This window comes from Frieseomelitta varia, unplaced genomic scaffold, assembly GCF_011392965.1.
Source record: "Frieseomelitta varia isolate USP_RPSP 00005682 unplaced genomic scaffold, Fvar_1.2 scaffold_520, whole genome shotgun sequence".
Lineage (NCBI taxonomy): Eukaryota > Metazoa > Arthropoda > Insecta > Hymenoptera > Apidae > Frieseomelitta > Frieseomelitta varia.
In genome coordinates, this window is record NW_025110280.1 from 292,673 (window position 1) to 311,052 (window position 18,380).

The 18,380-nt window shown below is 37.3% G+C and overlaps 1 protein-coding gene and 1 long non-coding RNA gene across 4 annotated transcripts; one reads left to right on the top strand and one right to left on the bottom strand.

Annotated features, from left to right (window-relative positions):
• Positions 1 to 433: 433 nt before the first annotated feature.
• Positions 434 to 13,312, top strand: LOC122533339 (diacylglycerol kinase theta). 3 transcript variants are annotated; one of them, XM_043662957.1, is made up of 13 exons: positions 434 to 539; positions 1,913 to 2,047; positions 2,120 to 2,254; positions 3,469 to 3,586; positions 3,677 to 3,864; positions 4,068 to 4,280; positions 4,394 to 4,528; positions 4,764 to 4,938; positions 5,110 to 5,429; positions 5,863 to 6,151; positions 6,236 to 6,395; positions 6,512 to 6,619; positions 9,124 to 13,312. In XM_043662957.1, exons 1-13 carry the CDS (start codon positions 449 to 451, stop codon positions 9,235 to 9,237), a joined length of 2,181 nt encoding a protein of 726 aa, XP_043518892.1. In that variant the 5' UTR covers positions 434 to 448; the 3' UTR covers positions 9,238 to 13,312. The 3 variants fall into 3 exon arrangements, with proteins under 3 accessions (XP_043518892.1, XP_043518894.1, XP_043518893.1); XM_043662959.1 differs by having other exon boundaries at positions 1,913 to 2,038; XM_043662958.1 differs by lacking the exon at positions 9,124 to 13,312 and adding an exon at positions 7,395 to 7,836.
• Positions 13,313 to 14,781: 1,469 nt separating this feature from the next.
• Positions 14,782 to 17,241, bottom strand: LOC122533346. The gene is made up of 3 exons (XR_006307688.1): positions 17,090 to 17,241; positions 16,155 to 16,303; positions 14,782 to 15,620 (listed from the first exon to the last, which is right to left on the bottom strand). It is a non-coding gene; the product is annotated as an uncharacterized LOC122533346 (long non-coding RNA).
• Positions 17,242 to 18,380: the final 1,139 nt, after the last annotated feature.

The window sequence follows — 18,380 nt, forward strand, 5'->3', positions numbered from 1 at the left end:
AAGTGTCAAAGATTCTTTTCGTAGAAAACTTTCTCGTCGACGAAAAACCAAAGAAACGCAATCGCGCCATTTGTTATCCTCCTTGTGCTCGAGATACACGTAAAATCCGAGTACAACACACGAACACCTTCTAATGGCACGTATTAACGATCGATTTAACGTTTTCAGCGGGCGTGGGACGCAATCGAACGCAATTATGAAAAAAAAAAAAAAAAAAGGAAACAGAAAAAGAGAATCGCACCTCACGTCACGTTGACCGTGTATCTCTATCTATCTATCTATCTATCTCTCTCTTTCTCTATGAATGTTTGTTACTTCGTTGTTTTTTTCATACGTTTACGTTTCTAGCATGCGTGTATGTGTTGCTTCTTCTCGGTGCATGTACTGTCACACACTCAGCCCGCTGGATGCTATGATGAGTTACCTGTGACGCTTGTCACGCCACAGAATGCCAGTGCAAAGACAAGTTGCAAGAACGCTACTGCGAATAAATCTTCCTATCATGTGCGCGTTTCTGCAAACCCATCGCGCCCGATGTGGTAAGAGGTGTCACTTTATCTCTTATTCCCCCTCCAACTTTCTTTCAGTGAAAATGTGAAAAAAAAAAAATAAATCAAAGTACCGACCAGTCTCTTGCATTGTAGCGCAGTATATGTAACACCTTATAGTTTCCCCTTTTTTTTTTCTCTTTTTTCTCTCTTTTATTTTACTACATCTCATGCGAGTACGATCATCGCGCAGACAAATGCATTTTGTTGTTGAACCTGTCTGAAATATTTAGTGCATAACAACAGTAACAGCAACTTCGATATTGTTATAGTCTCTTGTCGAGTCAAATGAAATGAGGAAATGCTTGCTTCGATTCTTTCTTTCATTGCAATGACAAGAACGTTAGTTAATCGTTTGACAGTAATTTTGACCAACTGCTAAAATTACTAAACTAGACAGATGTCTTGTGAATTGTAATTCATGAAACTGCCATCTGATTTACTACCATAATCACCTGATTCTTCTTTCTCTATGTATCGCTTTGCTATATATCGTCATTTCGCAAAGCGAGTCTCTGTAACTTTGTTAACTTGCGTTACTTTCCACAACTCTCGAGGCAGAATTTATGCACTAAAATTTCAGAATGTCTCGCATTTGTAAGCTTCACTGTGATGTTACACGTAAATCCAAGCCACCGTGTATCTGACATCAAATTGATTTCAGTTCCGTATACTAGCGCTTCAATAATAGCAATATAATACCAATAGCGTATTATACCTCGTCCGAATTGGATGACACGTACTTCCACGTATGATTCCCGTAAAGAAAACGTTTAAAACCTGGAAAGTATCATAGCTACTTTCTATAGATGCTTTCTTACCATACACCATTAATGTTATCTGAGTAATGATTGCCAAGCGTATTAATACATATACATATATGTATGTATATATCTTGCATCTTCCAATTGTAGTTGAAAAAAAAAAAAAAAAAAAAGAAACGACAAACGATACGACGCATTTATCTTACATCTAGGTACAGTGATGCTCGCTTCGATTCCAATAAATCTGAATTTTTTTACAGAGCACGTCCCCTTCGAAACAGACCTAGCGATACAATGATTATCTGAAAGTGTATAAATTTCATCGTAACCGGCTCGGAATAGCCTGAATTGTTCAATAATTCTTTTTTTTTTTTTTTTTTGCCAATCATTTCTCTGACCAACGAAACGGACACGAACGTTCTCAGACGATCTTCGCAGATCTTCTCTGCTACATCTGTCAACTGTATCGGAATCGAAGCGCGCAATATTGTGCATCGAGATTGTGCTGCAACGACGCTATTAAGTATCACCTGCCTGATACTTGGATCAGAGGAGCATGCTCGCTTAAGCTACAAGGATGGCATCCGGTTTCTTTTGCAGCGCGAAGTATATCGGAAGAGTTCAGCAGCGGGGACGCAAGGTATCGTGACAATGGCGAGCCAGGGCCGGGTAGCACGCACGGTCGTGATCCGCGTTCTCCAAAGGAGAAAGAAGATAAAGAAAGAGGTGACGAAGGTATTTCAATATGTTTCATGTGGCTGTACCCCCGTGTGCGGCCTGTGTTACCGATCCCCTTTGTTTCTGCAGAGATGATCAAGGTGTACGACGGCAACAATTCTCTCAGACGGCGGATATTTCGCGTGATCACCGTGCCACGGCAAGCTACCACCGAACAGGTCCTGACGTCGGCGCTTCGTGCATTTCACATTACAAAAGATCCTAGTACGTACTACTTGTGCTCTCTGTCTCACCTTCATTTCAATTTTGTTTGAAAACATTTGAAACCTCTGGGTAACAATGGAATACCTTCTTTTGAAATGTCACGTACATTGGGAACTAACGTGGAAGATTGTTTAAAAATTTCGATTGTTGAAAACGTTCGTTGAATAGTAACAGGATTGAGAAATCAGTTACCTATTTCAAAATAGAGTGGAAGAGCGCTTAAGTCGATTGGATAGCGATTGACGGGATTGAAAAATTAGATATCTTCTCTGAAACTGTTTTGTTACAAAATGATATGAACGATTGCTTAAATTTTGTTAAAATGTTTAAAATTTGTTAGATAACAATACAAATATCAGATATGTTTTTCTTGAAACGTTCTGTTGCAAAATAATGTGAAAGAGTGCTTAGATCTTTGTCAGCGGTAGGATCATGCTCTGTTACAAAACGTTGCTTAAATTTTATTAAAACATTCAAAATCTTTGAATAGCAGTAAAAAAATAAGAAAAAAAGAACCAGTTTCACTTTACATATGTCATTAATTTTCTATTAATATTAAATTTGTCAGCTGTTTCATTAATGTTGTATGAACACAGATGCGAATAGCGAACAGAAATCTACCATCTTCGGACCATATCAGTCAGAATTAATTGATATGGTGCTCGATGCTTGGAATTGTTTGGAGAACTTATGTTTTTAGAAACAAATCTGAGCGCGCATACGTGCATACATACATACATACATAACTACACATGTACGACAATAGCATTTACGTGAACTCAATCTGTCAGACGTATCTGTACGCCCACAGTAACAAAACAGTTGACCATTATATTTTACTCCCACGTAAAGATCAAAGTGACAACTGCAAACAGAATAGTTTTGTATCAATAGAATTGTTCTTCTGTCATACATTTCACGCCGAATGTTTTACTCTATTTCTCCCGTGCTTTCATACTTCTCGCATACTTAATTAAAGATAGAATCCCATTAACCAGCAAACAGGTGGAAGAAAATGTACCATGCGGCCATTTATGTTATCAAAATATTGCGATCAACTTAAAACATTTTAACATACCAACCACATCAAGACTAACTTAAAGAATCAAATTCAACGCCAGTGTTCATAGAATTTCAATGTCTCGCCAGTACTTCGAAATGGAGAATAGTTTTTAGTCACACGTATATACATGTTTCTCTTTGTTCCAATTCAGGCAACTTTTACCTCACTGACCTGTATGCCACGGATGAAATTGAATTATGCGATCCAACTCCGGTTCTAAACTTGAATCGCAAAGAGGGCAAACGTCCGGCTGTCTTCTTACGGTTCAAGTAAGTTCCATTCCATCGGGTGATGCACCGACTTGTGTGTTTCCAAAACTTGTGTGCGATGCGATTGAAATCTCGACGCCGCGATTTCAGGGATAGCGAAAGCGGGGAGGTACGTGTCTATCCGGGCAAACTACAGGTGTCAGAGTCATTCTGTATAGTACCTGTCACAGAAGCAACAACCGTTGCGGACTTGATCGAGGAAGCGCTCCAGAAGTTCGGCTTGCAAAATTTCACATCGGAAGATTACAGATGCAGCGAGATTCTTCTGGATCGCGGCGGTAAGTATACGATTATTCTCGCTGAGATAAAACCGCGACTACGCGACGTTGTTTCATCGATAAACTCGTTGAGACACGGGCCCCGTGTGATTTTTCACATTTTAATATTACTTACTGTATACTATTATTATACTGTATATTATACTGTATATTATTGTATAGTATACTGTATATTATTACTTTTAATATTACTTACTGCTCAGTCACTGAGAGAGTTCTGGCTCGTGACGAGAAGCCATGGGACATCGTGAAGCAGCTGGGCAAAGACTCGATCAGGCAAATGGAGCTGATGCGATTCTACCTTCAGCTGAAGCAAGATCCCCATGGACCCAATTTAGCTTTGTTCGTGGGCAATCTGCCACCAAATCTCTCCGAAAGGAGTTACGAAAACATGTTGACCGATTTCTTGGGCAAAGGTGACTCTTTTAACGCTTGAATAGAAATAACGCTGCGATACGGTAACTTTGGCCGGTTATTTATCTGTTTAATTTACGCTTTGTTGAGTTAAGAAAACATCTGATATTTCTAGAAAATAAATTCTCCTTTATTGGTCCAATATACTACGAGTATGGCTCGATGGTGATCATTTACGAGGACTCGAACAAGGCAGTCACGGCGTTGTATACGTTGAGAGAATCAAAATACGAGGACAAACATCTTTTAGGTATTTCTATTCAAGTTTCATTTGATTGACATTCTTTGGTAAATTTCTTTAATAACGAGAATGAAAGAACCAAACGCTACATCTAAATATTTATAAATACGTATAAATATTATTATATATATAAAAAAATATATAATAATATAAATATTATTATTATCTAAATATTTGTAAATACATATAAACGAGAATGAAAGAAAAACACGTCTGCCACGTCTAAATATTTTTGTCGCTGCAGTTATGCTGTTACCAAGTATCGAGCCAAGCATGGTGCCTCCAGGTGTCCAACCTCTGCTCGTCTTCGTGAACGTGAAATCCGGCGGTTGCCAGGGTCTACAATTGATCTCCAGCTTCCGGAAACTCTTGAACCCGTACCAAGTGTTCGATCTCGACAACGGAGGCCCACTGCCTGGGTACAGAAAACGAAACAGATTACAGTTCTTCCGACAATACCTATCTGACTTAGTAGAAAACTGAAGTGACTCGATAGAATTGAAATTGAAAATGAAATTGATACCTGAATTTTTGAAAATTTTGGCCGACGAAAACAAAAGGACAAAGGTCATCATTTGATTCTGTTGCAGTCTCTACGTATTCCGTCACATAAAGGATTACAAAATCTTGGTTTGCGGCGGTGACGGAACGATAGGATGGGTGTTGCAATGTTTGGACAACGTGGGACAGGACAGTGAATGTTCCTCGCCTGCTTGCGCGATCGTGCCCCTGGGAACAGGTAACGATCTGGCGCGCGTTCTGTGCTGGGGTTCCGGTTACACCGGCGACGAAGATCCTCTAAACCTACTGCGAGACGTAATCGACGCGGAGGAGTCGTTGCTGGACAGGTGGACCGTGGTATTTCACACGGAGGAGAAAGAAGACAAACAGTTGGCCACCAATTCAGGAGGTAGTTGGAACAGTACAATTCAATTAATATATTAAAAAATATATTAAATCCTATATATATATTAAATCCTATAATATATTAAATCTTCAGTCATACCAAAGAAAATGCAATAGTAGAAGACAGTAGAAAGCTCTTTTTATTTTGCACACTGTTATACCTGTTACCTTTTGCTTTACTTCTACATCCTACTTTTACTATCACTTATAGTTCCTACAAGTAGATGAGCAAAAGGCAAATTAGATTCATAAGACGTAGACGATAAGGATTAGTTATAAGAGTAGAAATAAGAAAAATGCAGACCCATTGTAAACCGGAAGCCATCCTAAGCCATCCTAGGCAAGGATAATATAAATAAATAAATAAAATAATAACAAATCCTCAGTCGAGAACGAACCGGAGCTTAACCGATGTATTTTCACGAAATGTGCCGCAGGAGCGGGCGCGACCAGCGAAGACAATACGCAAATATTCGTGATGAACAACTACTTTGGCATTGGCCTCGATGCCGATCTCTGTTTGGACTTTCACAACGCCAGGGAAGAAAATCCGAACAAGTTCAAGAGCAGATTGCGCAACAAAGGTGTGTACGTGACGATGGGCTTGCGAAAAATGGTGAAGCGGAAACCCTGCAAGGATTTGCACAAGGAAATTCGACTGGAAGTGGATGGAAGAGTCGTTGAATTACCTCAGGTCGAAGGGATAATTATTTTAAATATTTTAAGGTACGTCGTCGACAAAGATAATACGGCCAAGATTGTTAGTTGTCGAGATTCCTTCCTAAAATGTAAAAACACGTTGCATTGTAGTTGGGGTTCCGGGGCAAATCCTTGGGGTCCAGATACCAAGGAAGATCAGTTTTATACACCAAACCATGGAGATGGAATGTTGGAGGTAGTCGGAGTCACGGGTGTGATGCATCTCGGACAAATTCAATCTGGTCTTCGTACAGCGATGAGGATAGCGCAGGTATTTAATTAACAATGCAGCGTTAAATTATTCTTCCTTTGGTTTTCTTTCTCGTTCGTGATTTGTCGCTGCGCGAAATGCAGCGAGAAATGATTTTTTTTTCAAATGTTCCGCAGGGAGGACATATAAAGATTCACTTGCACTCTGACATACCGGTGCAAGTGGACGGAGAGCCGTGGGTCCAGAGTCCAGGAGACATTGTCGTTCTGAAATCAGCGCTGAAGGTAATCTTGACACAGACCGTTCATAACGATCCCATAATTCTATCGGAACACAGAACAGGATGGACGTAACGTTTCGAGTTTCATCTCCAGAGCGTTAAGCACACTTTACATGCTAATTCGCGCGAGAACGCGAAACATTTAACCCCCCTAGTTTAGCGGAAATTAAAATGCCAATCTATACCTTCCCGGTATACAGTTTGACATTCGCGGCACAACACCCACGCGAAGGTATCAAGCGAAAGCTCCTCCAACTGGAATATAAAACTATAAATTATTTATTATCTCTTCAAACGTTACGCAGTCGCCAGTTAACATTTCCCCTAAAGTTCAAAATTTCTAGCTGGGATTATCACCTAGCTTTGTCCCGGACTTCAAACGTTGAAAGTCGCGGTTCACATTTTCCATAAATTGCATAGTTTATCGAATAGTTTTTTTTACACGTGCTCGTTGAACGATGAAATTTACCCTCTGACGATAACGATGTGAACAACCGATCCACGAACTCGACATTCAACGGTGTTTCATTCATTCTGAGACTTCGATAGAACGATGGGGGCTGTACTCTGTTTATCTGTTTGTCGCACGATGACTCTCTGCAGGATCTTGCATCTTTACTTGCACTAACTGCTAGATCTCTCTAACTTGTTGCCATGACGCTCTACGCAGACACCATATAAGAGCGTGATCCAACCGCTGGTGTCCGGCAGCGCATGCACTCCCACCTCCCCTGATCGCACACAAAACTAATGTCTCCTTGTTCCTTTGTTCGCTCCAGGCTACCATGTTGAAGAAAAATAAGATGAAGCGTCGGAATACCGAGCCTTCGATCCCGCCCGCTAATGGGGTGGGCGGCAAGAGCACGGACGAGAGTAGCAACAAAAGCTAGAGAGCGCAGTTTTTTCGGTCTATGTCGATCGATTAGACAGAAAAATTTCCAATTTCCGGTGCTCCGCCTAAGCTCCTGCTCGTATCGCGTATATCACCATCTCTCTCTACGCGATACAGGGGAGTTTCGGTGCGATCATTACGAGAATACATTACACGCACACGCACACACCAACGCGTACACACGTACATGTACTTCCTGTGTAGTAAAATGTCCATTCGATGTTTCCGCCGCATGTAGCTGTCTGTGCCAATGTCGTCGATGTGTTATGGGACGAACGATAAATTTTTGGACAATCGGCGTCGAAGATTTCAGAATTTCAAGGATATACATATACATATATATAATTTGTATAAATATAAATCTATATTAATTTATATAAATTATAAATACATATATAAATTATTTAATTATTATGTACATAATAATATATATATAATTATTATTATTAATTTGGTTTCTTTGGATATAAATTATAAATACATATATAAATTATTTAATTATTATATATATAATAATATATATAATTATTATTATATATATATTATTATTAATTTGGTTTCTTTGGAGCAATTCGAAGCAATTTCACATTCTGGCTAAGACAAAGTGTCGTCTGGTTCTGTAAGAGATTTGTCCAAGAATCTATCAATTACGCTCACATCAGAATGCTCAGTGCAATTCAGAGCTTGACCGGTGTTGTGAAAACTTGAAGGTTCGACAAAATTCCATCAATATTTTGCAAATATTGTACAATAAGCAGCGACAATCATCATGTATTTTGAAACAAGACGAAAGAGAATGTATATATATATTATATATATATATATATATATATATATACGTGTGTATGTATATGCACTGGGTACGGTTGAAAGTTACGTATGTGTGAGAAGAAACGTATTGAACAAAATTCTCGAAAGAAAATCTGGTGTTAAGGCCTACGGTGGATAACTTTCGATCGTACACCTCGCACGCACACAAACTCAATTTTACAAACTCTGAAACGTTTTCACAACACTATAAAATGATTTTCTTATTACGCCTGTTTCACACAAATGATGTTTTCCAGCCTTGGTGATCAACCCTCGAAGGATCTTGTCGGTGTCATTTTTTATTTCATTAGCTCGACATTTTTGAATAAAATCTCGATTACCAAGTAAGAAGCTAGTCGTCTGAATGAGTGACTCGATACGATCGTGGCCTAAACCGTTGATCTTTCGAGCGTTTGATAGATCCTTCGTTTCACTTTTCACAGTACGAGTCTATTTATCTGAACTCGATTTATCGAAGCCAAACTTTCTCCCTCTTCTTCTTCTTTTAATTGCATTGAATTTAGTTATGCAAATGAGATCTCCAATTGCAGCTATTTTACCCGTCCGTTCGGTTCAGATAAATAGAAGTTGTCAACTTGATTACTCGTTTCACTCGCATCCCTGTCTCTCAGTGCCTGTTTCGGCTCGCGAGTGTTCTGGCTGTTTTTTTTTTTTTTTTTTCTTTCTATCTTTTCAATCGAACGCGAGACATGTCGATTTCACTTTGATCACTCTGGCATTGACGTATTATCAATCTCTGTGTTTGCTTCTTTGTGCGCGCCCCTTGTGATCCTGTCCCTTCCTAGGCCACGATGCTGAAGAAGACCAAGGGTAAAATGAAACGGCGTAACACAGAGTCCAGCATGCAGCTGGCACTTCAGGCCGCGCCCTCGAACGAACCGGAGCCTGAAGTCTTCTGAGTGACCGAAAGTTGTTCCACGTGCAAGCGGAACGAGGATGTTACACCACGTGTATCACGTATTTGCACGCGCGAGCGGCACGGTTCTAGCACGACACGCAACAAACGAAATCGGCCTCGAAATTCGTCTGTCTGAACCACGGTCACGCGCTGTATGAACTTGTACGCAAGCACGAAAGGAAAACCAGGGAAGAGAAACACGCAACATACACACGCACGCACGCACGCACGCGCGCGCGCACACACACACACACAGGTAATCGTGAATGAAACGATTGTCCCCGTTTTTGATCGCTTTGAAAAAAGAAAAAAAAAAAAAAAACGCAAGGGAGCTCCTCCAGGAACAGAACTAGAAAAATAAAAAAAAAAAAATAAAAAAATGGAAAAACGCCAGACAAGCTGTGACGCTGTAACTGTTAAAAACCAAAGAAGGGAAGAAGAATGAGAGGACAGAGAGCAGAAAGAAAGAAAGGACAAGAAGAATAACCGAGGACAAAAAAAAAAAAATGTTTCGTCTAATGGACACTTCATTATAAACTCAAGTAATCTTTAATGTCCCTTTCCGAGTTGCTAGGATGAAATAACTAGATCTCATTTTTAAATGTTAAATAATCATTATATAGCATTATACGTAGCTTTGATCGATATTTTTTTAGTAAAAGAGAAAAACGAGAAAATAAAACAGAGAACGAGGATGAAAAGAGAATCGAGAGAGAGAGAGAGAGAGAGAGAACGAGAGAAAGAGATATCGTGTGTATGTAAGAGAGCGTGAGAGAAAGAGAGAGTGAGAAAGGAAGCGAATCAAAAAATTAAAAAAAAAAAACTGAGTGAAAGAAAGAGTTACATGCGATAGACTAGTAAAAAAAAAAAAAATCACGAGATAACGTTACCAAGGAAAAGCAGCAGTATTGAACGAAGTTTCTCGCTCCACCCCACCCCCTTCCTCCCCCTCCCCCCTCCCTTCGTTTATTCGCTTGACAGCCATACATTGCGCATTTACGTTGTATAGTTGGTTATTTAGTCCTGGAAAGCGATACGAACGAAGTGAACCATAATTATACGCGACATTTCGTATGGTATTTTACTAAATCACAGTAAGTATCATGATACGAGTCCTGTAATCACGAATATCGAACACACATACAAGATCAGTTGTTATTAATACAATATATATATATATATATAAAAAATATAAATATATATATATAAAATATTTATGATTAAAAATATTAATATATTTACAAACAAACAAACAAAAAAAAAAAAAAGAGTAATGTATTAGTATTATACGATTTTAAGTTGTGATAACTGTTGTGCGTCTGGCTGCTGGGCAGTCTGGAATTTATAAGAAGAAAAAAAAAATGAAACAAATACCAGTGGCAGTCAGTAATTTCATAGAGTAACGAGAATAATAAATAAAGTAAAAATATTTAAAAGAGAAAAAAAAAAAAAAGGGATGAACGAAAGAGGTATGCAAGGGTGAAAGAGCGAGAGAAAATGAGAGAGAGAGAGAATAGTATTCAAGAAGAAGAAGGGAGTGAAAGAGGAAATGTAACGCGTTTGGATTTACGGTTGAAATGGCGTGGGCGGGACGTTTTTGCCAACTCGTCTCGGTTGGACACGACGATGTGTCTCCACAGCGATCGCTATTCAAATACACGAATTTCAGGAAATTCGTCTGATACACACATTATGTTCGAAGACGACTTGGCAACGACGTTCTCCATTTTCTGGTATCGGCAAAAGCACTTTCCAGCACGAGGGGCAAATGTAACCTTTTGCCGGAGCTATTGGACAGAGGCAACCACATTCCACTGATACCGGAGTGGCTCGAGAGCAAGAACGGACACACACATTGTACATTTTTAAACAATGCCAAAAAAGGAACGTTTCCAACGTGTGTTGACACCTTCAACCGTTTGGACACCTCTCGACACGCAGGGCCAGTTCTGATTGGAAGGGAAGGTAGAGAAACGGAGAGGATGGACGAGGCGGCTACCACCCCGAGTAGGAAGGTTGAGCTTTCCAGCAACGATTCGTATACGTAAAGAAAGTGAGGGGAAAAGAGGAAGAAAGTGGTTCTGAGGAGCGGCTGTTCGATCGGCTACGGAGAGAGTGAACGGAAAACGCGTCATCGCGGTTATATATAACCGTCAAAGTCGTACGGATCGTGTTCATTGGCATCAATTCGAATTTAAAAGACAATTCCCCGGTGCCAAACAGTTGTATATAATACTGTAAATGTAGGAGTAAAAGAAGAAGAAGAAGAAGAAAAAAAGAAACAAAGAGAAAAAAGAAGTAAGAAACAAAGCAAACAAATTGTTATTCTGAGCGTCGCGTCGGAGAGAGAAGATTGGAACCAGGTGCTGTTTGTTACATGCATAGACATTTAAAAAAAGCGTAGAAGAAACGATCGTCCCTCTTAGGAATGGTTTTTTTTGGGGGAAAACGAAAAGAGAAAATGGAAAAGAAAAAAAGAGAAAAGAACGAGAGAATGAGGAAAAGAAACGTGTCGCGCGCGTTCCGATCGATCGAGAGAAATACGAGTATCCGATCAACGATTCGTTTCGCGCGCGAACCGTCACAGGAAGAAAAGAATAGGGAAAAGAAAGGAAGAGAGCAGTGTGAAAACGTGTCAAATGGAGATAGAGGAAAATGTGCGCGAGGTCATTTAATTTTTGCGTTTTACGAGACGAGACGCTTGTAGACATACGCTCCTGTATCTCTTCTAGCTACTTTGTAGATTTCTCCCCCTCCCCCCGAGTGTCTTCTCAGTCACACGAGGTATCCGATCGCGCGGAAAAGAAAAAAAAAAAAAAAAAAAAGAAAAAATGAAAAAAAATACTTCGCCAAGAGCAGAATGCAAAATTTCCCTTCGATCGGGAGGCCGGTCGCTTCCGGATGAAGACTTCGGCCTCCCGCCTGTACGAAACGAGTCCCAAACAACCTGCCAATGGTGTATGGGCTCAGCCGATCGTGCTTGACATCCGGCGCCGGTGAGCGCGATCGGCGCATCGGCGGCAGATTGGAATCGCGACTTCGTTTGCTAATCTGACCAAAAAAAAAAAAAAAAAAAAAATAATGCTCTAGTGTATTCGCTGTTGCTATAAACCAAAAAAGAAAAAAAAAAAGAGAATAGAAGAATCACATTAAGCTATGAACAATCTACGTATAATGAATGTATGTGCTATGGAAAACCAAAAAAAAAAAAAAAAGAAAAAAAAATACGCTAGCTGTTACGACTGAATTCGTTTCCTGTCCTGTTGACACACGTGTACACATACAATTACACGCAGGATTCACAAGAAGTATCTACACACGTGAGAAGAAAATTCGAGTTTCGACACATACATATATTTTTCATTTTCTTTCTCTTCTTTCTGTCTTTTTTTTTTTCTCTCTCTTTCTCGTTATCCGAAAGCGAACTCAAAGCGAATTACAAAACGACACATACGCAGTCACACGCAGACGTACACGGATACAAAACAACAACAGAGGAACCATTCTTCGGTTTTCACCGGTTTTGCATTGTATTCGTAGATTATGTGTAGATTCCCCGAAAAACGCGCGGTTCCCGTCAAATTATTTTCTATCGATCAGAGCGAAAGAGCGTATTGTAATCATCACACGGGATCGGATGTGACACGTTTTAGGGATTTGGTTTCTTTCGCCCCTTTACCCACGGGGGTATATGTCGTTTTTTTTCGTTTCCCGTTTTATTTTTCCTCCCCCCCCCCCCCTCTCCCTCCCAGATGTTCCAGGATCGTACACACGCCTGTATTATCGTTGTAAGCCGAAAGGACACATGTTGATTGTGTGATCGAATAGAGAAAAAAATTCGTTGTGTAATTACATTGTCGATGTATCACGCGCACACTGGTGTGGTATACCGAGTTGACGAAGAGTTGTTGCCGAGTTTAACGAGCCTTCGTTTCCTCCTGATTGTATTGTTTCAGGCGTGCAGCTAAGCACGCGTTAACTGTACCCGCGGCGGGCGAGGTTTCTTTTTGTTTCAATCATGTCTTGGCGTGTATTACGGAAAGAGTGGAATATTACATAAATTAATGTACACATTAGTTCTTGTGGACTTTTTTTTGATTGTCGCTTTTACAAACTCCACTTCACTGCTCTCCGTGCGATTTTATGCGTGAAAACCAACCCCCCCCCCCCTGATCCTTTACACTCTAAACGGTTTTCGCCGTTTGATCGTCGGTTGCCGATCGTACACAAGACGCAGTGTAATTTTTGATAACAAGGGGAATATAATTTTCTTTTCTTTTCTTTTTTTTTTCTCATTTAATCGACCAACAATCGAACGTTCGCTGTAAATTATAATAAAAATAAAGTAGCAGAGAAGATAGAGGAATCCTACGACGAACTTTCATTTTCGTCCGAAGGATCGATTTTTTTTTTTTTTTATTGTTAGTTACGCTGCTTCTTGGGATCTCTTCACCTCCCCCTGAATTTCACGGGACGCATATATATATATATATATATATAGCCAGCAACGATTTTACTTTTAATGTTCGACTTTGTAGGAAAAGAATTGTAAATCACAAACAGCAGTCTCAAGTGGAAGAGCAATTATCTCTATGACTATTCCACGATTGTCAATTACAATAGGTATAATGAAAGAAAAAGAAAAAAAAAAAAAAAAGAAAATGAGAAAAGGAACGGAAACACTGTGTAACAGTTCATTACTTTATAATTCCTGTCTGTCAATTATGCATCGTAATAATAATATAATAGTGGTAATAATAATAGTGTTGATTAAATACGTACCACTATGTTAACGAGAGATTAGAAAATTAGATACGAGGATCTTTTTCTTTTAATAATATATTTTTCATCGGCGCTTTGATGCCTTAGATTTTCTGAAGTTATCAGTCCATGTTAAATAAAATTCTTTCTTTTGTTTTTACTCATTTTCAGAGGTCCACGTTAATATTATGTATTTTCGCCGAACAATGTAAAAGCCTTTCTTATTATTTAATCTTAAGATTCTCGAAAATTTGCTCGCATGTGTTGCACACATGGCAACCAGATTTTGCACAACTCTGAATGGTCAAACAACTCTTTTCAAACGGTGAACAGCTAGAGATCAATATAAATATCTATTTACTGTGTAACCGTGACCAAATTCTAGGAAACTGTGATTTTTCAGAAAGGTAAGGAGATTCAAATGCTTATTCATCTAAATTAACAACTAAAAGAATGAAGGGAAAATTCCCAAGAATGACAGAAACACGTTATTTATAGACACGTCGTTTAAAAACTTTACTTTGTTTCATATACAGAGTAAGTACCTCTTTGGAATTGTATATTTCTATAGTCGTAAAGATACATCCATAATTTATTAGCATAAAATAATAGCATCAAATAACATATCTGCTTATTTCATAAAATATGCAAAGAACTATAAAGCCTCGTAAACTATATTATTCTTTTGGCTGTAAATTACAATAAAATACTTTCGCCACTATTACACTATTAAACGCAAATATCACATAAATCACGAGCACGATATTAGTTCAAGGAACCCATATTAGCGACATCAGAATTTTTTTGTTCAATTGTTCATCAAATTTTATTAGCGGTGTCGTATGGTACTGCTACATTTATATTGCATTTTATATAGTATATTCGTCGTTAAAGTTCATTCAATGTAGCGACTTCTATGAGATACGTCGTGACTGATTTTTTTGATCCAATTTTGAAAATTACCTTCTCGAGTTCGAAGGAACAACATGAAACTGATTTTTAACATCATAAATATAAAATATAATCTTCTTTCAAAAATATACTGGAATGTTTTGCGTTAAAAGTCTCTGTGTTAACTTCAATAAACAATATAATCGGTTATCGAAATAAATACGTATAAATTTCGTGCCATAAAGGGTAGCGAAAACTTCATTGTAAAATAAAAAAACTAAAGAGAAAAGTCATTTTCATGTAAATTGTAACAACTAAGAATAAACAGTTTTTATGTCGGCGAAGTTCCAAGTGATTGAATAAAACTAAACATTAATTAAACATTTTTGAAGTATGACAATTAATACCATTTACTATACGTTTCTCGCTAAATAATACTTATCGCTTACAGTTTATGGCACGAAATCAGAGTGACTAACTAACCGGTTAATCACAACCAATGGTAAACGCAAAAAAAAAAAGAGAAAAAAGAAAGAAGAAAGCATATTTTACGCGTTACAAGTTTCACGCGTTTGATAAATATTCTCGCGTGTATTAAAACTTAGATAAAATAGTGTTTCAAAGGGAAAAAACGAGAAACGACTATGCGTTCAAAAGATCATCGTCGCTATCTGTTTGGCACTGTGTCGGGTCAACGTCTAACAGAAGACGAGCTTCCTCCGTGGTGTTTACCTAAAACAACAAATTTTTATATGTTATTACGTAATTTTAATGAATACTCTGTAAAATACAGATGTCTTCTCCATTACGTATAAAAACGGAAGCTATTTAATTAAACAATTTTCCTCGTACGTATCTATCGATTATGCAAATTAGCGTTGTACATAGTGGCACTAGCCTTTCGTAAAAAGGAAAATATAGAAATACTGAGAATCGTGCGGAGATTTTGAACAAGACGCAAAAGCAACAATCTTATCGCGTCAACAATCAATCTTCGAGAAGTATGAAAAAGATCAAAGCAATTAAATAATTCGTTTCAATTGCCTTAATTTTTAATATCGCGAGTAATACAGAATGACTTCGATCTTCGATGAGACTAGACTAGATAAAAAAAAAAAAATATGTTACACAAGATGCGAATTTGCATAAACATTTTCAGTCTAATCGCGAGAATACTGTTCAATACGTAACGATATTTTTGAGCAAAAAAAAAAAATGATGCATGGTCAAGCAGAACACGCGAAAAACGTGATTTTTATAACGCACCCTGCAATATTGAACTCGACCACTGCCTCTTCTCGAAGAAAACGGATTGATGCAGGAGCGTAGACACGCTCGTTTGTTGGGATCTCGGAAATAAAGCAACGCTGCTACCAGAGCGATAACACTTAGCACGATGCCTGCAACTGCACCAGCTGGAAATAATAGATAAACAGATACCATATTACAATAACAACATGAAATAAATATCGATAAATTTGTAGAATGGCGTATTAAAGCATGGAAAAAAAAAAGTATTTTATGGACGAGTTTGGTTTTACCCATTCTTCATTTGCTTTACTCTCCTTTCTTTTTATGATTTTATTAATTATCGGAGGATTTTATTAATTCTTTTTTATAAAATCTAATAAATTTAATACGAGAAATAAGAGAATTTTATACTGCATATGTATAGTAGAATCTTGCAGTATAATGTGCAATGTATATGTTAAAATTCCCTTTTTATTCTTATTATAACAGATTTAAATGGAGGAGTATGTCGACATACGAATCATTCAATTTCTTTTACCAAGAGTTTATCCGAAACTTACGTACACTCTTTTATTGCACGTTTCGTTCAGGCTTAAAGAGTTATAATTAAATCGAGGTGACTACTAAAATTCTATGATATTATCTCCAGCAAGATAACCAACTTCTCAAGACTATCATAATTAAATCTTCTCATAAAATTATTATAAATAAAATTTATGATATTGCAGATATTGTATCAGGATAAAAATTCTTAGTTAAGATTTAAAATTCTTAATCAAGATTATTCAATAGTTAAATAGATTTAAAGAGACAGATATAAATCTACTAGATTTTACTATTATATAAGATTATTTGTATATTTTACAAGTATCGTGATTTTTATGCATTTATGACCTGAAGGAGAAAATTGAAAATGCTCTTTGGAAAAAAACGGAAATTTTTCTACTCACTGTGACTAGGAGAAAAGTCTCGTACGTCATCCTGTACGTTTGAGAAAGCAGTAGATTGTTGAGAGCTCGACTGGCAGGTACAAGTGACGTTTGTGTACCATTCGAATTCCGCGCTACACGACGATTCCTGTGTTTAAAAACAAGAGAAAGACAAAGTCGACAAAATAAGATACGTCTCGGATCATGTGGACGGAGAATAGAAGAATTAAATTAAATATATTAAATTAAAAAAATTCTTTCCAAAATATCAATCATGATAAAAATTTTGCCACTAGCCATTTCTACTATACGTGTATCAATTGATATTGCTTTGTATTTTGCAACAATGCAAATTAATAAGAAAAATATATGAATACTGCTAATCTGTATCAGTGTATGTCAGTACGTTAAATTAATGCTTAATACTACAACCTATATCTATTGAAATATATTTATGCTACATTTATCATATACGAATATAAATTACGAATATAAATTACGACAAAATTTTCTGAAATTATGCAAAGACGTAATTTACTTGAAATAAATTTGTTAAAGTTCGTGTTTACAATGTGTAATTCTTGTAGAATGTCGATAAAATATATAGTAATATAATATATATATAGTAATAAAATATGTAGTTCATTAAATTTATCTACAAGTACTGTCGAATATTGAACGTACTAATGAATATTACATAACGAATAAACAAAGTAATACCCTAATATTTACACGATAGCCCATATCGTATACTCGAGTATCGATAATAGTTGCTTAATGAAGTTCGATAAAAAAAGAAATACACGTCGCTGAAGCTAAATTAAAAATACTTGTGGAAACAACTATGTTTCTTTTTGTTAAATTTTTTTACTTGCAATTATTTATGCATTTTCAATAGTTTAGTTTTATCATCTTAATATACGGAATGTTGAATAACTGAATGCAATAATTATCTTTGATATCTACCCAAAAAAGCATAAAAAAAGCAACCAGAACCTTACAAAATCACTTAAACGAAATAGAAAAGTGGACAAAGAGCAATAAAATCAAAATTAACACAACCAAATGTGTACATGTCACATTCACACTCAACAAAGGGCCAATTCCAAAAATCAAATTCAACAATTATCTCAAGCACTTTCCGTCAAATATCTCGGATTACATCTAGACAACAAACTGAACTGGGAAAAGCACAATCCAAGAAAAGATCAAACAAATAGAAAATCACATGTACTGGCTAACATCAAGAAACTCTAAGCTAAGCGTAAAAAATAAGCTACTAATCTACAAAATTATAATTAAACCTATTTGG